Source organism: Dendrobates tinctorius, unplaced genomic scaffold (assembly GCF_039654945.1).
Source record: "Dendrobates tinctorius isolate UK_male_01 unplaced genomic scaffold, ASM3965494v1 ptg000173l, whole genome shotgun sequence".
NCBI lineage: Eukaryota > Metazoa > Chordata > Amphibia > Anura > Dendrobatidae > Dendrobates > Dendrobates tinctorius.
This window is the reverse complement of record NW_027361840.1, coordinates 5,527,498-5,550,006: the sequence shown is the minus strand read 5'-3', so window position 1 is coordinate 5,550,006 and position 22,509 is coordinate 5,527,498. Positions and strand designations below refer to the sequence as shown.

The following is a 22,509-nucleotide window of genomic DNA, read 5'->3' as shown; positions in this document are numbered from 1 at the left end:
CTTGTCTCATCAAGAGTTTATTATGATTACCACCTTGTGGTGGAAATTTTACCATTTCTAAACCAGCAAAGCGTAATAATTCAGGGTTGGAGTTGTGTTTTTCTTGCATATGTTTTATCAAGCGCAAAGACCCTTTTCCTGTACTAATAGAATGATAATGTTCACGAAATCTTGTTGCAAGTGGTCTAATAGTTTTTCCTATGTAAAAAAATAAACAAGGACAAAACAAGACATATACCACAAATTTACTTTTACAAGAAAGAAAATCTTTTACCCAATGCTGAACAGGTCCGATTTTTAGAGGATTGGAAGTCATATGTAAATGACTTTAATTACAATTACCGCATTTAAAATTCCCTTTCGTGAATTTTTTTGTAACCAATTTTTATCAAGGGGGAGCAAACGATTATGTACTAGAAGATCAGCTATATTATGAGTGCATTTATATGCAAATTGCGGAGCCAAAGTACTAATTTCATTCAAATCTTTGTCAGAGCGTAAAACATGCCAATTTTTTCTAATGGCTGTGTGTATAATCCTGTCGATGGAGCTATGTTTAAAGCTAAAGAAAAATCTCTTTTGTGGATTTATTTCGCTATTCATTTGTTTTTTGTGACGTCTGGTGACCCTTTTTAATAAATCACTTTGTGAAATGGCTTTGACTCGTTCGTGAGCTTCATTTACAACACCAATAGGATAACCTCTCCTCAACAATCGTGTTTTTAATTCCTCAATTTGTTTATTACAGATGTCATCATTATTGTTCAGTTTCCTTAATCTAACCATCTGACTGAAAGGAAGCCCTTCTTTAGTATGCATGGGGTATGCACTATTAAAGTGTAGGAGTGAATTAGTCGCGGTTGGTTTTCTATGTACCTTGGTGATCATATTACCATCTACAATATCGATTTTTACATCCAAAAATTCTCTGTTTTTCTGCCCAAACTTTACATATGCGCATATTCATGAGTTTTAATGAGCGGTATCACATGACCGCTGAAGGCAGAAAGAGAGAGCGCGGAGAAGCTGGGGGCTCAAGAGACAGCATCAGGACGGGTAAGTATAGCGATACTCACCTGTCCTGCGTCCATGGCTGCTTGCTGCTGTCTGTCATCTGTCAGTGACTTCAGACAGCAGAGGGCGCAGTGACGTGGTTAGTGCGCGCCGCGCCCCCTGCAATCTGAACGTCACTGACCGATGACGTGGCAGATAGCGATGAGCAGCCATGGACGCAAGACAGGTGAGTATCTCAGGTGCCAGCAGTGACACCGGCACCTGACACCCAGCGACGGAGAGGTGAGTATGTCATTATTTTAATTTTTACATGCAGCACCAGCAGCAGCACATGGGGGAATAATCTATTAAGCATCTTATGGGGGCAGCATATGGGGGAATAATCTATGGAGCTTCTTATGGGGGCAGCATATGGGGGAATAATCTATGGAGCTTCTTCTGGGGACACCATATGGGGGAATAATCTATGGAGCTTCTTCTGGGGACACCATATGGGGGAATAATCTATGGCGCTTCTTCTGGGACACCATATGGGGGAATAATTTATGGAGCTTCTTAAGCGGGCAGCATATGGGGGAACAATCTATGGAGCCTATGGAGCTTCTTCTGGGGACACCATATGGGGGAATAATCTATGGAGCATTTCCCACCCTAGGCTTATACTTGAGTCAATAAGTTTTCCCAGTTTTTTGTGGCAAAATTAGGGGGGTCGGCTTATACTCAGGTTGGCTTATTCTCGAGTATATACGGTACATGCTGAGATGTGATTGGGGTCTGGAGCTTTAAGAGCACTGGATAATGTATTTTGGTATGTTACATTGGGAGGTAGACGCAGCAATTAGAGGTTACAGACCTGTATTTGGGGTTATCTCCACAGTGTGTCACGGCACGTGCACAAGTACTTATAGGTGAATGTAAAAACTGTGGTGAATCCAGTCAGAAATACATGTGGTGAATCCTGTCAGGAATACTTTAGATGTGGTGAATCCTGTCAGCAATAATTTAGATGTGGTGAATCCTGTCAGCAATACTTTAGATGTGGTGAATCCTGTCATAAATACTTTTTCGATGTGGTGAATCCAGTCATAAATACTTTAGATGTGGTGAATCCTGTCAGAAATAGAATGATGTCTGTACAGGTTAGAGGGAACTCAGGCTTTTACGCCTGCAGGAGATCTTGAGGTAAAAACCTCCTCCACGTTTGTTCTGCTCTCCCTGATGGCATCCCTCAGACTAAAGAACATCCTACACTTGCCTGGAAAAACAGCTCCTCCTATTGACCATGTGACTAGGAGCTGGCCAATAGGAGACCGAATTCACATCTCAGCTCCTTACAAAACAATAATTCAGTCATTGTACAGTTTCACCTTTAGATGGCGACAGAACACAGCAAATGAGAAATGCATTGCATCTAAAATGAAGGTGACGAGAAATGGAGAATTACAGCTCACAAATAATGTAGAGAGCCAGTTAGAGAGTGAGCAGTAGTGTACAGAAGCTACTCACAATTCAGTATTACTTAAAGGGACAGACACACTCTGGACTGGGTCACTACACAGTCACATCGGGAGATGTGACCGCTCTACCCGACCTCCGGTGATACACTGGGGGAGATATTACCTCATGTCAGTGTATCACGGAGCTGCACTGAGAGTTCACCAGAGTTCATCACTACGGTGCTCTCCCTTTACGGCACTACCGCTGTGTGAGAACTTTCCCACGCAGCGGTGCCGTGACAGCACGGAGCCGATCAGCTGATACAACATGGGGGTGATTATCTCCTGTCAGTGTATCTCCGGCGACCAGGTAGAGCGGTCACATCTACCGATGTGACTGTTCTACACGTGAGATCGCTGTGGGACAATCTGGGTTACCTTGGACTATGGTGGACAGGAAGTACGTGTTGGTTTATCATTATACATTATTTCTAGAAGAGGGCGTCGGGGATTTGGTGTGCGGTGAGTATAATGGGTTTTAATTTCTATGTGAATATGTATGTATTATAGATCAAGATGTATGTATTTTGTGAATAATGAATATGTATGTAATTTTACTTTTATTTTTTAACAGTGAGCACAGGCGCCGGCAGATGATACTACTCTCCCATCAGCGGCACCTGCTGTCACTGTTATCAGTGACACCAGACATAGCCGGATGGGAGCAGTAGTCTCATGAGGGACATGCCTGCTTCACCGCTGCGGGTCACAGTCAGCTGTGGAATCACCCTGACATCTGCCAGCATGATCCCGCAGCGCTGTGACCGACAGTACCGGCATTAGCGTTACCGCACACGCAGACACCCGCTCACATCTGCAGACACCAGCACGCACTCACCTGCACACACACAGACACCCGCACACACACAGAGACCCGCACACACACAGAGACCAGCACACACACACAGACACCAGCACATACTCGCACACACACAAAAACCTGCACAAACACGCAGACACCCGCAAGCACACGTAGACACCCGCACACAAACACACCCGCACACACGACGCAGACACCTGCACACACACACACAGACACCCAGACACCAGCGCACACGCAGACACCCGCACACACGCAGACACCCGCACGCACACAGACACCGGCACACACCGGCACACACCCGCAGACACCTGCACACACACAAACACCTGCACACACGCAGACACCTGCACACAATCACATGCATACGTAGACACCCGCACACACAGACACCCGCACACAAATGCAGACACCAGCACACACGCAGACATCCGCACACACGTAGACACCTGCACACACACGCAGACACCCTCACGCACACAGACCACACACAGACACCAACACACACAGACACCTGCACAAAGACACCCGCACACACATGCAGACACCCACACACACATGCAGACACCTGCACACATGCAGACACACACCCACAGACACCCGCACACACGCAGGCACAGCTCCATTTCTGGTCACAGTGTACTCATACATGTCGGCGCGTATGTGATGACGCTATCGGGTACGCGGCAGTCCAGGGTGGGCGGACGCAGTCGGAGCTGCGCAGCTGTCAGGGAATGATGGCCGTGCACAACTCCGAGAAAGCTCCCGGGCTCCGACACCGATGATGTCACGCTCACCTCCTCCCCGGCACCTGGCACGCTCACCTCTCTGGCTCTGGTCTGCTCTGCGGCGTCTGCGGCCGCTGTCCCGACCGCCGCTGTCTCTGCTACCTCTGCCCGGGGCTCTCCATCTGCCGATGCCGCAGCTCCACCGCTTGCGGCGCCTTCGGTCCCCGCCGCCTCCCGTGTCTCCATGCCGTCTGGGCCTCTCCAGCGCGTCCGCTCCTCTCGCTCCGCCCCCTCTGCTGGCACCTGTCAATCATCCCTCTGGCGGCCGGCTCCTGCTCCTTCACACAGGCGTACTGTTAGGATGCCAGGTCTAGGGGGCGTATCTATCTCCTGGTCCCATGGTTCAGCTGCACTCTGACCCGGAAGTCCTCTAGCATGTCCTATATCAGGCAGTCTCACCCTCTGCTCACTGCCTATCATTTGTGGTATCGGGTCCACGCGCTCCTGCGTTCCTCTTCGTTCCTGCGCTGTCTACCTCTCCGTGGCCTCCGCTGTTCTTCCTGTTTGTGACTTTCCTGTGTTCCCTCCTAGATCCAGTCCGCTCCTGCTTCCGTCCTCCTGCTCCGGTGTCCTGTCCTGTACCGGTTCCTGCCTGCCGCCATTGCCAGTCTCGTCTGCCGTCCATCACCATTACCGCAGTCTCAGCAACCATCCCTGTGGCCGTCGTCATCTCTCATCTGGTCGTCTGTATTTCCCTGCTTGCTTACTTACCCGGCTGTTCCTAGGTATCAGCTTCCGCGGCGATAGTCTTCCTTGGGTCTGCCCCTAACGCTCCCTGTATAGGGGGTGGTCCACCTGGTTCAGCTCGCCCGAGGGAGGTTCGTCATCGCGGTCCTGAGGGTTCACTCCGGAGGCCCCCAAACTCACAGTATAGTCAGGCCATGGACCCCACTGGTACCCCGACCCAAAAGGAACTACTGTTCCTACGAGAGAATCAGATGAGGATAATGTCCTTCCTCAAGTCTATGGAGTCTCGTCTGTCCTCCCTTCGGTCCTCAGATCCCACCAGCGCCTCCCAAATGGCGGGTCTCCAGAGGGAGCTCGCTCAGCAGCGCGACACTCAGGCACATATTTTAAATTATATGGCCTTGGTGGATAACCGTCTCCTGGCCCTCCAGTCCGCAGCCTCTGCTCCGGTCCAGGCGGCAACCCCCCACCCCGTCTGGCGAGACCTCCACGGTATAATGGGGATCCCAAATTATGCAGAGGGTTCCTAAACCAATGCCTGCTCAACTTCGAGCTGTCTTACCCGCAGTACCCTACGGATCGGGCCAAGGTGGCCTTTGTTGTATCTCATTTGGAGGGGGAGGCTCTAGCTTGGGTAAATCCTCTCTGGGAGCGAGACGATCCCATTGTCTCCCAACTCTCCAATTTTTTAGACACCTTTCGGAAGGTGTTTGATGAACCGGGATGTTTGGCCTCCACTACCGAAGCGTTGTTTAATCTCCAACAGGGCACTCTCTCGGTAGGCCAGTACGCCATACGCTTTCGCACCCTATCCTCTGAACTGGGGTGGAATAACGAGGCCTTGTTAGGGGCTTTTTGGCGGGGGCTCTCTGGCCGAATCAAAGACGAGCTGGCGGGACGAGATACTCCAGCCTCCTTGGAGGATTTGATCTCCTTGGCCACCCGTATCGACCTCCGCTTTCAGGAGCGATCCCGAGAGGCTGCTAGAGAGAGGAGGCCTCGCATCCTGCCAGCCGCTCGTAGACCACCCCGCTCCCACTCAGTGACGTCCTCGACGGCTTCTGCACCGGAACCATGCAAGTGGATCATCTCAAGCCGGTGGAGGAGCGTCGGAGAGAGAGGATTGATCAGGGGCTCTGTTTCTATTGTGGGAGTGCATCCCACTTCCTCCGTTCATGTCCCATACGCCTGGGAAACGCCTCCGCCTAGGTCAGGTAAGAGAGGCCTCCCTAGGTGATTGTGATTCCTCTCTACCCCTGATTCTTTCCGTTCTTTTGCATGTAGACTCCAAACGATCTTCTGAGTGGGCCTACATTGATTCGGGTGCTGCCGGCAATTTTATTCAGTTTGAGGCGGTTAAAAGACTTCGGATCCCTGACCGATCCCTGGAGACTCCTCGGCAGATTGCTTCAGTCGACGGTCGACCCCTGCGGATGTCCGTCACTCAGGTCACTGAAGAAGTGGAACTGCAGATTGGAGCCTTACACCGAGAGAGGATAGTCTTTTATGTTCTGCCTTCGTTATCTCACACCATCCTCTTGAGCCTGCCCTGGTTAAGGACTCATGAGCCTGTTGTGGATTGGCGCTCAGGGGACATCCTGCGTTGGGGACAGTCGTGTCAAGCCGAATGTCTGTCTGCCGTTCAACCGAAGAACGCCATGCCTTCCGCTCTAGTCCCTACAGGATTACCTTTGGCCTATTGGGCCTTCGCGGACGTCTTCAGCAAGAAGGGGGCGGAGGTTCTGCCCCCGCATCGGCCCTATGATTGCCCGATCGACCTGGTCTCTGGCTCTACTCCACCCCGTGGTCGGATCTATCCTCTATCTCCCTCCGAGACCCAGGCTATGACCGAATACATCCAAGAGAACCTGGCCAGAGGTTTCATTCGCAAATCATCTTCACCGGCAGGAGCAGGGTTCTTTTTCGTCAAGAAGAAGGATGGTTCCCTTCGTCCCTGCATTGATTACCGGGGTCTCAACGATATCACCATCAAAAACAAATATCCGTTGCCTCTCATTCCGGAGCTATTCGACCGTCTACGGGGAGCACGAGTCTTCACTAAACTGGATCTCCGAGGGGCGTATAATCTGATCCGCATTCGCCCCGGAGATAAATGGAAGACCGCCTTCAATACCCGAGACGGCCACTATGAATATTTAGTCATGCCCTTTGGCCTGTGCAATGCTCCCGCGGTATTCCAGGAGTTTGTCAACGTCTTTCGAGACTTTCTCTACTCCTGTGTGGTGGTGTATTTGGACGATATCCTTGTGTTCTCCGCGGACCTGGCTTCCCACAGAAAAGACGTTCGCCAAGTCTTACTACGCTTAAGAGAGCAGCGTCTCTACGCCAAACTCGAGAAATGCGCCTTCGAGCAGTCGTCCCTGCCATTCTTGGGATACATCATTTCCGACTCGGGTCTCCGCATGGACCCTGAAAAAGTGTCCGCCGTGCTCAAATGGCCGCGTCCTCAGGGAGTCAAGGCGATCCAACGATTCCTTGGGTTTGCTATTACCGGCAATTCATCCCACACTTTTCTTCTCTGACCGCTCCTATCTCCGCCTTGACCCGTAAAGGAGCCAACCCTCACCTCTGGTCCTCGGAGGCCAAGGATGCTTTTCTGTCGTTGAGACAAGCTTTCGCTTCCGCTCCCGTCCTACATCGTCCTGAAATTAACAAACCATTCATTCTCGAGGTGGACGCGTCAGCCATAGGAGCCGGGGTAGTTCTTTCCCAGAAATCTTCCTCCGGCCGGCTACTCACCTGCAGTTTTTTCTCTAAAATGTTTTCCACCACCGAGAGAAACTACACTATTGGTGACAGAGAGCTAATCGCCATCAAACTGGCTTTGGAGGAGTGGCGGTATCTCCTGGAAGGAGCTGTTCATCCGTTTAAAATCTACACCGACCACAAGAATCTGGCATACATCCAGTCAGCACAAAGACTTAACCCCCGACAAGCCAGATGGTCGCTGTTCTTTGCCCAGTTCGATTTTGAGCTTCATTTCCGTCCCGGTGACAAGAATCTGAAAGCTGACGCGCTATCCAGGTCTTTTCTGGTCTCCAATACTGAGGAAGAGCCATCACACATCGTAGATCCTGGTAAAGTCATCATGGTTGCACCCATTAACCTGACTTCTTTGCCGCCCGGTAAGACCTTTGTGCAAGAGAGCGAGAGAAAGCGAGTGTTACGCTGGGGTCATGCCTCCAAGCTGGCCGGCCACGTGGGTCTCAAGAAGACACTCCTTCTCATCTCTCGTTTTTACTGGTGGCCATCTCTTCTTCAGGATGTCCGAAGTTTTATCGCCTCCTGCCCGTCATGTGCCAGAAACAAAGTTCCTCGGCATCTACCGTCTGGTCTCTTGCACCCGCTTCCGATTCCTTCGGTCCCATGGCGACACATCGCAATGGACTTTGTTACTGAACTGCCACGATCTTCTGGTCACACCGTCATCTTAGTTGTGGTGGATCGATTTTCCAAAATGGCCCACTTTATTCCGTTGCCAGGGTTACCCTCCGCACCAGAATTAGCAAGGATTTTCGTCACCCATATCTTCAGGATTCATGGCTTCCCCAAGCATATCGTTTCCGACAGAGGGGTGCAGTTCACCTCGCAGTTTTGGAGGGCCGTATGCCGTATGATGGAGGTAACGTTGGATTTCTCCTCTTCCTACCATCCTCAGACTAACGGCCAGGCAGAACGAACAAATCAAATTCTCGTGACCTATCTCTGGCATTTTTCCAATGCTCACCGGAACGACTGGTCCAACATGCTCTCATGGGCCGAATTCACCTACAACAATCACTACAGTGAGTCCTCCTCCAAGTCACCCTTCTTTATTGTCTACGGGCAACATCCAGGTGTTCCTTTGCCGGTACGTCCTGTCTCGGGTGTGCCGGCGGCCGATCTTCTGACCGAGTTCTCCAGGGTCTGGCAGACCAAAACCGCGCTTGATCAGGCTCAAGGCCGGATCAAGAGACATGCCGATAAGAGACGCCTGGATTCCCCACGGTACCAGCCCGGAGATAAAGTATGGCTGTCTTCTAAGTTCGTCCGCCTGAAGCAACCCTCGTATAAACTGGGTCCTCGGTATATAGGTCCGTTTGAAGTCTCGGCCCGTATCAACGATGTGGCCTACAAGCTGAAACTTCCCGCTTCGCTCAGGATTCCAAATTATTTTCATGTCTCTCTCTTAAAGCCTGTCGTACTTAACCACTTTCACCCCACCACCGGCTGTCCTCCTCCGCCTGTATCTGCACAAGATGTCTTTGAAGTCAAAGACATTCTCGCAATGAAAAAGTCCAGAGGTAAGACCCTCTTCTTAATTGATTGGAAGGGTTTCAGTCCAGAGGAGAGATCTTGGGAGCCTCGGGAAAACATTCAGGCTCCTCGTATCTTGGCCAGATTCCTTTCCGGTCTTAAGAAGAGGGGGCGTAAGGAGGGGGGTACTGTCACGCTCACCTCCTCCCCGGCGCCTGGCACGCTGACCTCTCCGGCTCTGGTCCGCTCTGCGGCGTCTGCTGTCCCGACCGCCGCTGTCTCTGCTACCTCTGCCCAGGGCTCTCCATCTGCCGATGCCGCAGCTCCACCGCTTGCGGCGCCTTCGGTCCCCGCAGCCTCCCTTGTCTCCATGCCGTCTGGGCCTCTCCGGCGCGTCCGCTCCTCTCGCTCCGCCCCCTCTGCTGGCACCTGTTAATCATCCCTCCGGCGGCCGGCTCCTGCACACAGGCGTACTGTTAGATATGCCCCCTAGACCTGGCATCCTATCTCCTGGTCCCATGGTTCAGCTGCACTCTGACCCGGAAGTCCTCTAGCATGTCCTATATCAGGCAGTCTCACCCTGTGCTCACTGCCTATCATTTGTGGTATCGGGTCCACGCGCTCCTGCGTTCCTCTTCATTCCTGCGCTGTCTACCTCTCCGTGGTCTCCGCTGTTCTGCCTGTTTGTGACTTTCCTGTGTTCCCTCCTAGATCCAGTCCGCTCCTGCTTCCGTCCTCCTGCTCTGGTGTCCTGTCCTGTACCGATTCCTGCCTGCCGCCATTGCCAGTTTCGTCTGCCGTCCATCACCATTCCTGCAGTCTCAGCAACCATCCCTGTGGCCGTCGTCATCTCTCATCTGGTCGCCTGTATTTCCCTGCTTGCTTACTTACCCGCCTGTTCCCAGGTATCAGCTTCCGCGGCGATAGTCTCCCTTGGGTCTGCCCCTAACACTCCCTGTATAGGGGGTGGTCCACCTGGTTCAGCTCGCCCGAGGGAGGTTCGTCGTCGCAGTCCTGAGGGTTCACTCCGGAGGTCCCCAATCTCACAGATGTGTGCACCACAGGCCCACAGCGCACAGCACATTAGTGTACGATGGGGCCTGGTGAGCAGAACCACAAGAGACGGGGCCCTGCGGGCTCCCCTGTGTGCCGCTGCTCATCAGGCCCCATACAGCAGATAGGGCAGTAATGCCCTGATGGCGGCCCGGGCCACACGTCAGGGCTGAGAAGGAAGGAGCGCTGTTTCTGGGAGGTAAAATGAGCAAATAAAGTGCAGTAGAAGATTAGCTCTTATCGTTACGCCGCTCCTCGTGCGGTGTCAGAGATGAGGCGGATATATTCTTCGGGGTGCTGTGATTACAGCGATGCTGGATGTCTATGGCTTCTATGTTTTGCTGCTGTCACACACTAGACATGCTCGGAGAGCTGTCACTTTTGTTGGAGATTTCTTGTGACTGTTTCGGGGGATAATATTTAGTGATCGCTTTTTCTTCAGATTTATCAAATGCAAAACAGAAACTCACTTATTGTTTTTATATGTTATTTTGCGGTAAAAGTGACGACAGCGATTTATTCTTCGGGTCAGTATGATTGTAGCGGTAAAACATTTATATCTTTTTACGCTTTGCTACTTTTACACATTAAAATCATATTTTGCAAAAATAAATGAGTTTCTCCGCCGCCTCCTTCTGAGAGCTGCGTCTTTGTGTGTCGCTGAATGGCCGTATTGGGGCTTGTGGGGCGATTTGGCGGTTTCGTGTGTGGATTATATCATTTCTGTCCTTCCATATCACTGTGGACGCCGTTTTCTTATATTGCTGGTGCCGTTGTCGCCTCTGTGTGAACATTTTACCTCAGCACTGCTGCTGGCTCAGGGCAGTGTTCCCTTATCCAACATGGCTGCCGCGGCGTCAGTCGCCCTATGAGCAGCACTGACCGGGTCCTGAGGTGCTGAGGAGAGTCCTATGGCCGGGGCTGGTGATGTCATGGCCGGGGGTCTCCCAGGCTCGGCTCACGCCCCTCTCTTTGTCTAGTGGCCCCTTCCCCCTCAGTTTGGCCTCGTGTTCCTACCTCCAGGCCTCTCTTCTGCTGAGCCCCCGACCACTTGTCTTCCGGCGTCAGGGCTTGGTGAGTGTTCTCACGGTGCGGCTTCTCACACTGCTCGCCTTCCCTTCCTGCGGTTGTGTTCCTCTCACTGTCTGCACAGCTGATGTCGCTCTGTCTGGTGGCGCTGACCTCTGTCCACACAGTCACTATGGAGCCGCCATCCACACTGGCTTGTAGTCTGTGCCCCGGGTGCCATGTCTTCTGCTGAGGAGGCTCCGGAGGAGGACGGTCCCCAGGATCAGTGCGAGCCTCGTCCTCTGTCTATAGAAGGGCCGAGAGTTACTGGACAGGCGCCTTGAAAAAGTCTTCATTCCCCGGGAACTTCTCCTCAGCTCTCACATTACACCCACAAACCTCTATGGATTCTATTGGGATTTTCTATGATACAAAGAAAAGGAAATAATACAGGAAGGATTAAGAATTATTCTACAACTATAAACCCGAACATTGTGCCGTGCATTAGTATTCAGCCCCTTAGTCAGTGCTTCATAGGACCACCTTACCCTGCAGTCTTCTGGGGTCTGTCTCTCCACCTTTCTCTGCAGTCTTTTGGGGTCTGTCTCCATTCTCTGGAGTCTTTTGGGGTCTGTCTCTCCACATTTCTCTGCAGTCTTTTGGGGTCTGTCTCTCCTTTCTCTGCAGTCTTTTGGAGTCTGTCTCTCCTTTCTCTGCAGTCTTTTGGAGTCTGTCTCTCCTTTCTCTGCAGTCTTTTGGGGTCTGTCTCTCCTTTCTCTGGAGTCTTTTGGGGTCTGTCTCTACACATTTCTCTGCAGTCGTTTGGTGTCTGTCTCTCCACCTTTCTCTGCAGTCTTTTGGGGTCTGTCTCTCCTTTCTCTGCAGTCTTTTGGGGTCTGTCTCTCCTTTCTCTGCAGTCTTTTGGAGTCTGTCTCTCCTTTCTCTGGAGTCTTTTAGGCCTGTCTCCACCTTTTGGGGTCTGTCTCTCCTTTCTCTGCAGTCTTTTGGGGTCTGTCTCTCCTTTCTCTGCAGTCATTTGGGGTCTGTCTCTCCTTTCTCTGCAGTCTTTTGGGGTCTGTCTCTCCTTTCTCTGGAGTCTTTTAGGCCTGTCTCCACCTTTTGGGGTCTGTCTCTCCACATTTCTCTGCAGTCTTTTGGTGTCTGTCTCCTTTCTCTGCAGTCATTTGGGGTCTGTCTCTCCTTTCTCTGCAGTCTTTTGGGGTCTATCTCTCCTTTCTCTGGAGTCTTTTAGGCCTGTCTCTCCACCTTTTGGGGTCTGTCTCTCCTTTCTCTGCAGTCTTTTGGGGTCTGTCTCTCCACATTTCTCTGCAGTCATTTGGGGTCTGTCTCTCCACATTTCTCTGCAGTCTTTTGGGGTCTGTCTCTCCACCTTTCCCTGCAGTCTTTTGGGGTCTGTCTCTCTCCCTTTCTCTGCAGTCTTTTGGGGTCTGTCTCTCTCACCTTTCTCTGCAGTCTTTTGGGGTCTGTCTCGCCCACCTTTCTCTGCAATCTTTTGGCATCTGTCTCTCCCACATTTCTCTGCAGTCTTTTGGGGTCTGTCTCTCCTTTCTCTGCAGTCTTTTGGGGTCTGTCTCTCCTTTCTCTGCAGTCTTGTGGGGTCTGTCTCTCCACCTTTCCCTGCAGTCTTTTGAGGTCTGTCTCTCCCAACTTTGCCTGCAGTCTTTTGGGGTCTGTCTCTCCCACTTTCTCTGCAGACTTGTGGGGTCTGTCTCTCCACCTTTCCCTGCAGTCTTTTTTTTGGGGTCTGTCTCTCCACCTTTCTCTGCAGTCTTTTGGAGTCGGTCTCTTCTTACTCTGCAGTCTTTTGGGGTCTGTCTCTCCTTTCTCTGCAGTCTTTTGGGGTCTGTCTCTCCACCTTTCTCTGCAGTCTTTTGGGGTCTGTCTATCCACCTTTCTCTGGAGCCTTTTGGGGTCTGTCTCGCCACTTTTCTCTGCAGTCTTTTGGGGTCTGTCTCTCCACCTTTTTCTTGAGTCTTTTGGGGTCTGTCTCTCCCACCTTTCTCTTCAGTCTTTTGGGGTCTGTCTCTCCCACCTTTCTCTGCAGTCTTTTGGGGTCTGTCTCTCCCCCTTTCTCTGCAGTCTTTTGGCGTCTGTCTCTTCCTTCTTTCTCTGCAGTCTTGTGGGGTCTCTCTCTCTTTTCTCTGCAGTCTTTTGTGGTCTGTCTCTCCCACCTTTCTCTGCAGTCTTTTGGGGTCTGTCTCTCCACCTTTCTCTGCAGTCTTGTGGGATCTCTCTCCCTCTTTTCTCTGCAATCTTTTGGGGTCTGTCTCTCCCACCTTTCTCTGCAGTCTTTTGGGGTCTGTCTCTCCCCCTTTCCCTGCAGTCTTTTGGGGTCTGTCTCTACCCCTTTCTCTGCAGTCTTTTGGCATCTGTCTCTTCCTTCTTTCTCTGCAGTCTTGTGGGGTCTGTCTCTCCCTCTTTTCTCTGCAGTCTTTTGGGGTCTGTCTCTCCCACCTTTCTCTGCAGTCTTTTTGGGTCCGTCTCTCCCACCTTTCTCTGCAGTCTTTTGGTGTCTCTCTCTCCACCTTTCTCTGCAATCTTTTGGGGTCTGTCTCTCCCACCTTTCTCTGCAGTCTTTTGGGGTCTGTCTCTCCACCTTTCTCTGCAGTCTTTTGGGGTCTGTCTCTCCACCTTTCTCTGCAGTCTTTTGGAGTCTGTCTCTCCTTTCTCTGCAGTCTTTTGGGGTCTGTCTCTCCTTTCTCTGGAGTCTTTTGGGGTCTGTCTCTCCACATTTCTCTGCAGTCGTTTGGTGTCTGTCTCTCCCACCTTTCTCTTCAATCTTTTGGTGTCTGTCTCTCCTTTCTCTGCAGTCTTTTGGGGTCTGTCTCTCCTTTCTCTGCAGTCTTTTGGAGTCTGTCTCTCCTTTCTCTGGAGTCTTTTAGGCCTGTCTCTCCACCTTTTGGGGTCTGTCTCTCCTTTCTCTGCAGTCTTTTGGGGTCTGTCTCTCCTTTCTCTGCAGTCTTTTGGGGTCTGTCTCTCCACATTTCTCTGCAGTCATTTGGGGTCTGTCTCTCCACATTTCTCTGCAGTCTTTTGGGGTCTGTCTCTCCACCTGAGGCTGAGTGCACACGTGCTTTTTGGCCCTGCGGATTTCTTCCATTTTTGATGCGGTTTTCCCCCTGCGGATTTGGTGACAGGGGAGATGGAAAACCGCACAAAAGAAGTAACATGCTGCGGATTTTGTATCGCGGAAAAATCCGCAGCGTCTGCACAGCGGTTTTTTTTTACATTGATTTTAAGGCTACTGTACATCACAATGCAGAAATGCAACGTTTCTGCGCGGTAAAATCCGCTGCGGAACCGCTGCAAATCTGCATCGTGTGCACACAGCCTGACTCTGGAGTCTTTTGGGGTCTGTCTCTCCCACCTTTCTCTGCAGTCTTTTGGGGTCTGTCTCTCCCCCTTTCTCTGCAGTCTTTTGAGGTCTGTCTCTCCCACCTTGCTCTGCAGTCTTTTGAGGTCTGTCTCTCCACCTTCCTATGCAGTCTTTTGGGGTCTGTCTCTCCCTCCTTTCTCTGCAGTCTATAGGGGTCTGTCTCTCCACCTTTCCCTGCAGTCTTTTGGGGTCTGTCTCTCTCCCTTTCTCTGCAGTCTTTTGGGGTCTGTCTCTCTCACCTTTCTCTGCAGTCTTTTGGGGTCTGTCTCGCCCACCTTTCTCTGCAATCTTTTGGCATCTGTCTCTCCCACATTTCTCTGCAGTCTTTTGGGGTCTGTCTCTCCTTTCTCTGCAGTCTTTTGGGGTCTGTCTCTCCTTTCTCTGCAGTCTTGTGGGGTCTGTCTCTCCACCTTTCCCTGCAGTCTTTTGAGGTCTGTCTCTCCCAACTTTGCCTGCAGTCTTTTGGGGTCTGTCTCTCCCACTTTCTCTGCAGACTTGTGGGGTCTGTCTCTCCACCTTTCCCTGCAGTCTTTTTTTTGGGGTCTGTCTCTCCACCTTTCTCTGCAGTCTTTTGGAGTCGGTCTCTTCTTACTCTGCAGTCTTTTGGGGTCTGTCTCTCCTTTCTCTGCAGTCTTTTGGGGTCTGTCTCTCCACCTTTCTCTGCAGTCTTTTGGGGTCTGTCTATCCACCTTTCTCTGGAGCCTTTTGGGGTCTGTCTCGCCACTTTTCTCTGCAGTCTTTTGGGGTCTGTCTCTCCACCTTTTTCTTGAGTCTTTTGGGGTCTGTCTCTCCCACCTTTCTCTGCAGTCTTTTGGGGTCTGTCTCTCCCACCTTTCTCTGCAGTCTTTTGGGGTCTGTCTCTCCCCCTTTCTCTGCAGTCTTTTGGCGTCTGTCTCTTCCTTCTTTCTCTGCAGTCTTGTGGGGTCTCTCTCTCTTTTCTCTGCAGTCTTTTGTGGTCTGTCTCTCCCACCTTTCTCTGCAGTCTTTTGGGGTCTGTCTCTCCACCTTTCTCTGCAGTCTTGTGGGATCTCTCTCCCTCTTTTCTCTGCAATCTTTTGGGGTCTGTCTCTCCCACCTTTCTCTGCAGTCTTTTGGGGTCTGTCTCTCCCCCTTTCCCTGCAGTCTTTCGGGGTCTGTCTCTACCCCTTTCTCTGCAGTCTTTTGGCATCTGTCTCTTCCTTCTTTCTCTGCAGTCTTGTGGGGTCTGTCTCTCCCTCTTTTCTCTGCAGTCTTTTGGGGTCTGTCTCTCCCACCTTTCTCTGCAGTCTTTTTGGGTCCGTCTCTCCCACCTTTCTCTGCAGTCTTTTGGTGTCTCTCTCTCCACCTTTCTCTGCAATCTTTTGGGGTCTGTCTCTCCCACCTTTCTCTGCAGTCTTTTGGGGTCTGTCTCTCCACCTTTCTCTGCAGTCTTTTGGGGTCTGTCTCTCCACCTTTCTCTGCAGTCTTTTGGGGTCTGTCTCTCCTTTCTCTGGAGTCTTTTGGGGTCTGTCTCTCCACATTTCTCTGCAGTCGTTTGGTGTCTGTCTCTCCCACCTTTCTCTTCAATCTTTTGGTGTCTGTCTCTCCTTTCTCTGCAGTCTTTTGGGGTCTGTCTCTCCTTTCTCTGCAGTCTTTTGGAGTCTGTCTCTCCTTTCTCTGGAGTCTTTTAGGCCTGTCTCTCCACCTTTTGGGGTCTGTCTCTCCTTTCTCTGCAGTCTTTTGGGGTCTGTCTCTCCTTTCTCTGCAGTCTTTTGGGGTCTGTCTCTCCACATTTCTCTGCAGTCATTTGGGGTCTGTCTCTCCACATTTCTCTGCAGTCTTTTGGGGTCTGTCTCTCCACCTGAGGCTGAGTGCACACGTGCTTTTTGGCCCTGCGGATTTCTTCCATTTTTGATGCGGTTTTCCCCCTGCGGATTTGGTGACAGGGGAGATGGAAAACCGCACAAAAGAAGTAACATGCTGCGGATTTTGTATCGCGGAAAAATCCGCAGCGTCTGCACAGCGGTTTTTTTTTTACATTGATTTTAAGGCTACTGTACATCACAATGCAGAAATGCAACGTTTCTGCGCGGTAAAATCCGCTGCGGAACCGCTGCAAATCTGCATCGTGTGCACACAGCCTGACTCTGGAGTCTTTTGGGGTCTGTCTCTCCCACCTTGCTCTGCAGTCTTTTGGGGTCTGTCTCTCCCCCTTTCTCTGCAGTCTTTTGAGGTCTGTCTCTCCCACCTTGCTCTGCAGTCTTTTGAGGTCTGTCTCTCCACCTTCCTATGCAGTCTTTTGGGGTCTGTCTCTCCCCCTTTCTCTGCAGTCTTTTGTGGTCTGTCTCTCCACCTTCCTCTGCAGTCTTTTGAGGTCTGTCTCTCCCTCCTTTCTCTGCAGTCTATAGGGGTCTGTCTCTCCACCTTTCCCTGCAGTCTTTTGGGGTCTGTCTCTCCCCCTTTCTCTGCAGTCTTTTGGGGTCTCTCGCCTTTCTCTGCAGTCTTTTGGGGTCTGTCTCGCCCACCTTTCTCTGCAATCTTTTGGCATCTGTCTCTCCCACATTTCTCTGCAGTCTTTGGGGTCTGTCTCTCCTTTCTCTGCAGTCTTTTGGGGTCTGTCTCTCCTTTCTCTGCAGTCTTGTGGGGTCTGTCTCTCCACCTTTCCCTGCAGTCTTTTGAGGTCTGTCTCTCCCAACTTTGCCTGCAGTCTTTTGGGGTCTGTCTCTCCCACTTTCTCTGCAGTCTTGTGGGGTCTGTCTCTCCACCTTTCCCTGCAGTCTTTTTCTTGGGGTCTGTCTCTCCACCTTTCTCTGCAGTCTTTTGGGGTCTGTCTCTCCTTTCTCTGCAGTCTTTTGGGGTCTGTCTCTCCACCTTTCTCTGCAGTCTTTTGGGGTCTGTCTATCCACCTTTCTCTGGAGTCTTTTGGGGTCTGTCTCTCCCACCTTTCTCTGCAGTCTTTTGGGGTCTGTCTCTCCTTTCTCTGCAGTCTTTTGGGGTCTGTCTCTCCTTTCTCTGCAGTCTTTTGGGGTCTGTCTCTCCACCTTTCTCTGCAGTCTTTTGGGGTCTGTCTATCCACCTTTCTCTGGAGTCTTTTGGGGTCTGTCTATCCACCTTTCTCTGCAGTCTTTTGGAGTCGGTCTCTTCTTACTCTGCAGTCTTTTGGGGTCTGTCTCTCCTTTCTCTGCAGTCTTTTGGGGTCTATCTCTCCACCTTTCTCTGCAGTCTTTTGGGGTCTGTCTATCCACCTTTCTCTGGAGTCTTTTGGGGTCTGTCTCGCCACTTTTCTCTGCAGTCTTTTGGGGTCTGTCTCTCCACCTTTTTCTTGAGTCTTTTGGGGTCTGTCTCTCCCACCTTTCTCTGCAGTCTTTTGGGGTCTGTCTCTCCCACCTTTCTCTGCAGTCTTTTGGGGTCTGTCTCTCCCCCTTTCTCTGCAGTCTTTTGGCGTCTGTCTCTTCCTTCTTTCTCTGCAGTCTTGTGGGGTCTCTCTCTCTCTTTTCTCTGCAGTCTTTTGGGGTCTGTCTCTCCACCTGAGGCTGAGTGCACACGTGCTTTTTGGCCCTGCGGATTTCTTCCATTTTTGATGCGGTTTTCCCCCTGCGGATTTGGTGACAGGGGAGATGGAAAACCGCACAAAAGAAGTAACATGCTGCGGATTTTGTATCGCGGAAAAATCCGCAGCGTCTGCACAGCGGTTTTTTTTTTACATTGATTTTAAGGCTACTGTACATCACAATGCAGAAATGCAACGTTTCTGCGTGGTAAAATCCGCTGCGGAACCGCTGCAAATCTGCATCGTGTGCACACAGCCTGACTCTGGAGTCTTTTGGGGTCTGTCTCTCCCACCTTTCTCTGCAGTCTTTTGGGGTCTGTCTCTCCCCCTTTCTCTGCAGTCTTTTGAGGTCTGTCTCTCCCACCTTGCTCTGCAGTCTTTTGAGGTCTGTCTCTCCACCTTCCTATGCAGTCTTTTGGGGTCTGTCTCTCCCCCTTTCTCTGCAGTCTTTTGTGGTCTGTCTCTCCACCTTCCTCTGCAGTCTTTTGAGGTCTGTCTCTCCCTCCTTTCTCTGCAGTCTATAGGGGTCTGTCTCTCCACCTTTCCCTGCAGTCTTTTGGGGTCTGTCTCTCCCCCTTTCTCTGCAGTCTTTTGGGGTCTGTCTCTCTCACCTTTCTCTGCAGTCTTTTGGGGTCTGTCTCGCCCACCTTTCTCTGCAATCTTTTGGCATCTGTCTCTCCCACATTTCTCTGCAGTCTTTTGGGGTCTGTCTCTCCTTTCTCTGCAGTCTTTTGGGGTCTGTCTCTCCTTTCTCTGCAGTCTTGTGGGGTCTGTCTCCACCTTTCCCTGCAGTCTTTTGAGGTCTGTCTCTCCCAACTTTGCCTGCAGTCTTTTGGGGTCTGTCTCTCCCACTTTCTCTGCAGTCTTGTGGGGTCTGTCTCTCCACCTTTCCCTGCAGTCTTTTTCTTGGGGTCTGTCTCTCCACCTTTCTCTGCAGTCTTTTGGAGTCGGTCTCTTCTTACTCTGCAGTCTTTTGGGGTCTGTCTCTCCTTTCTCTGCAGTCTTTTGGGGTCTATCTCTCCACCTTTCTCTGCAGTCTTTTGGGGTCTGTCTATCCACCTTTCTCTGGAGTCTTTTGGGGTCTGTCTCGCCACTTTTCTCTGCAGTCTTTTGGGGTCTGTCTCTCCACCTTTTTCTTGAGTCTTTTGGGGTCTGTCTCTCCCACCTTTCTCTGCAGTCTTTTGGGGTCTGTCTCTCCCACCTTTCTCTGCAGTCTTTTGGGGTCTGTCTCTCCCCCTTTCTCTGCAGTCTTTTGGCGTCTGTCTCTTCCTTCTTTCTCTGCAGTCTTGTGGGGTCTCTCTCTCTTTTCTCTGCAGTCTTTTGTGGTCTGTCTCTCCCACCTTTCTCTGCAGTCTTGTGGGATCTCTCTCCCTCTTTTCTCTGCAATCTTTTGGGGTCTGTCTCTCCCACCTTTCTCTGCAGTCTTTTGGGGTCTGTCTCTCCCCCTTTCCCTGCAGTCTTTTGGGGTCTGTCTCTCCCCCTTTCTCTGCAGTCTTTTGGCATCTGTCTCTTCCTTCTTTCTCTGCAGTCTTGTGGGGTCTCTCTTCCTTCTTTCTCTTCAGTCTTGTGGGGTCTCTCTCCCTCTTTTCTCTGCAGTCTTTTGGGGTCTGTCTCTCCCACCTTTCTCTGCAGTCTTTTTGGGTCCGTCTCTCCCACCTTTCTCTGCAGTCTTTGGGTGTCTGTCTCTCCACCTTTCTCTGCAATCTTTTGGGGTCTGTCTCTCCCACCTTTCTCTGCAGTCTTTTGGGATCTGTCTCTCCACCTTTCTCTGCAGTCTTTTGGGGTCTGTCTCTTCACCTTCTCTGCAGTCTTGTGGGATCTCTCTCCCTCTTTTCTCTGCAATCTTTTGGGGTCTGTCTCTCCCACCTTTCTCTGCAATCTTTTGGGGTCTGTCTCTCCCCCTTTCTCTGCAGTCTTTTGGCATCTGTCTCTTCCTTCTTTCTCTGCAGTCTTGTGGGGTCTCTCTTCCTTCTTTCTCTTCAGTCTTGTGGGGTCGCTCTCCCTCTTTTCTCTGCAGTCTTTTGGGGTCTGTCTCTCCCTCCTTTCTCTGCAGTCTTTTTGGGTCCGTCTCTCCCACCTTTCTCTGCAGTCTTTTGGTGTCTGTCTCTCCACCTTTCTCTGCAATCTTTTGGGGTCTGTCTCTCCCACCTTTCTCTGCAGTCTTTTGGGGTCTGTCTCTCCCACCTTTCTCTGTAGTCTTTTTGGGTCTGTCTCTCCTTTCTCTGCAGTCTTTTGGGGTCTGTCTCTCCACCTTCCTTTGCAGTCTTTTGGGGTCTGTCTCTCCCCCTTTCTCTGCAGTCTTTTGGGGTCTGTCTCTCCCCTTTTGCTGAAGTCTTTTGGGGTCTGTCTCTCATCTTCTTTTGGGGTCTGTCTCTCCCCAGTTTGGGTCTGTCTCTCCTTTCTCTGCAGTCTTTTGGGGTCTGTCTCTCCTTTCTCTGCAGTCTTTTGGAGTCTGTCTCTCCTTTCTCTGGAGTCTTTTAGGCCTGTCTGTCCACCTTTTGGGGTCTGTCTCTCCTTTCTCTGCAGTCTTTTGGGGTCTGTCTCTCCACATTTCTCTGCAGTCTTTTGGGGTCTGTCTCTCCACCTGAGGCTGAGTGCACACGTGCTTTTTGGCCCTGCGGATTTCTTCCATTTTTGATGCGGTTTTCCCCCTGCGGATTTGGTGACAGGGGAGATGGAAAACTGCACAAAAGAAGTAACATGCTGCGGATTTTGTATCGCGGAAAAATCCGCAGCGTCTGCACAGCGGTTTTTTTTTTACATTGATTTTAAGGCTACTGTACATCACAATGCAGAAATGCAACGTTTCTGCGTGGTAAAATCCGCTGCGGAACCGCTGCAAATCTGCATCGTGTGCACACAGCCTGACTATGGAGTCTTTTGGAGTCTGTCTCTCCCACCTTTCTCTGCAGTCTTTTGGGGTCTGTCTCTCTCCCTTTCTCTGCAGTCTTTTGAGGTCTGTCTCTCCCACCTTGCTCTGCAGTCTTTTGAGGTCTGTCTCTCCACCTTCCTATGCAGTCTTTTGGGGTCTGTCTCTCCCCCTTTCTCTGCAGTCTTTTGTGGTCTGTCTCTCCACCTTCCTCGGCAGTCTTTTGAGGTCTGTCTCTCCCTCCTTTCTCTGCAGTCTATAGGGGTCTGTCTCTCCACCTTTCCCTGCAGTCTTTTGGGGTCTGTCTCTCCCCCTTTCTCTGCAGTCTTTTGGGGTCTGTCTCTCTCACCTTTCTCTGCAGTCTTTTGGGGTCTGTCTCGCCCACCTTTCTCTGCTATCTTTTGGCATCTGTCTCTCCCACATTTCTCTGCAGTCTTTTGGGGTCTGTCTCTCCTTTCTCTGCAGTCTTTTGGGGTCTGTCTCTCCTTTCTCTGCAGTCTTGTTGGGTCTGTCTCTCCACCTTTCCCTGCAGTCTTTTGAGGTCTGTCTCTCCCAACTTTGCCTGCAGTCTTTTTGGGTCCGTCTCTCCCACTTTCTCTGCAGTCTTGTGGGGTCTGTCTCTCCACCTTTCCCTGCAGTCTTTTTCTTGGGGTCTGTCTCTCCACCTTTCTCTGCAGTCTTTTGGAGTCGGTCTCTTCTTACTCTGCAGTCTTTTGGGGTCTGTCTCTCCTTTCTCTGCAGTCTTTTGGGGTCTATCTCTCCACCTTTCTCTGCAGTCTTTTGGGGTCTGTCCACCTTTCTCTGGAGTCTTTTGGGGTCTGTCTCGCCACTTTTCTCTGCAGTCTTTTGGGGTCTGTCTCTCCACCTTTTTCTTGAGTCTTTTGGGGTCTGTCTCTCCCACCTTTCTCTGCAGTCTTTTGGGGTCTGTCTCTCCCACCTTTCTCTGCAGTCTTTTGGGGTCTGTCTCTCCACCTTTCTCTGCAGTCTTTTGGGGTCTGTCTCTCCACCTTCTCTGCAGTCTTGTGGGATCTCTCTCTCTTTTCTCTGCAGTCTTTTGTGGTCTGTCTCTCCTACCTTTCTCTGCAGTCTTTTGGGGTCTGTCTCCACCTTTCTCTGCAGTCTTGTGGGATCTCTCTCCCTCTTTTCTCTGCAATCTTTTGGGGTCTGTCTCTCCCACCTTTCTCTGCAGTCTTTTGGGGTCTGTCTCTCCCCCTTTCCCTGCAGTCTTTTGGGGTCTGTCTCTCCCCCTTTCTCTGCAGTCTTTTGGCGTCTGTCTCTTCCTTCTTTCTCTGCAGTCTTGTGGGGTCTCTCTCTCTTTTCTCTGCAGTCTTTTGTGGTCTGTCTCTCCCACCTTTCTCTGCAGTCTTGTGGGGTCTCTCTTCCTTCTTTCTCTTCAGTCTTGTGGGGTCTCTCTCCCTCTTTTCTCTGCAGTCTTTTGGGGTCTGTCTCTCCCACCTTTCTCTGCAGTCTTTTTGGGTCCGTCTCTCCCACCTTTCTCTGCAGTCTTTTGGTGTCTGTCTCTCCACCTTTCTCTGCAATCTTTTGGGGTCTGTCTCTCCCACCTTTCTCTGCAGTCTTTTGGGGTCTGTCTCTCCACCTTTCTCTGCAGTCT

At 51.2% G+C, this 22,509-nt stretch overlaps 2 protein-coding genes across 2 annotated transcripts in view; both read left to right on the top strand.

Moving 5' to 3' along the window:
- The first annotated feature begins 10,854 nt into the window (after positions 1-10,854).
- LOC141053961 (uncharacterized) overlaps positions 10,855-22,509 on the top strand; it is a 106,412-nt gene continuing 94,757 nt past the window's right edge. Inside the window, exon 1 of the mRNA XM_073551117.1 lies at positions 10,855-11,189. The gene's annotated coding sequence lies outside the window, so the exon portion shown is untranslated. The remainder of the gene's footprint in view (positions 11,190-22,509) is intronic.
- LOC141053962 (uncharacterized) lies at positions 18,329-21,134 on the top strand. The gene is made up of 2 exons (XM_073551118.1): positions 18,329-18,448; positions 18,519-21,134. The coding sequence occupies exons 1-2, from the start codon at positions 18,434-18,436 to the stop codon at positions 20,664-20,666; spliced, it is 2,163 nt and encodes a 720-aa protein (XP_073407219.1). The 5' UTR covers positions 18,329-18,433; the 3' UTR covers positions 20,667-21,134.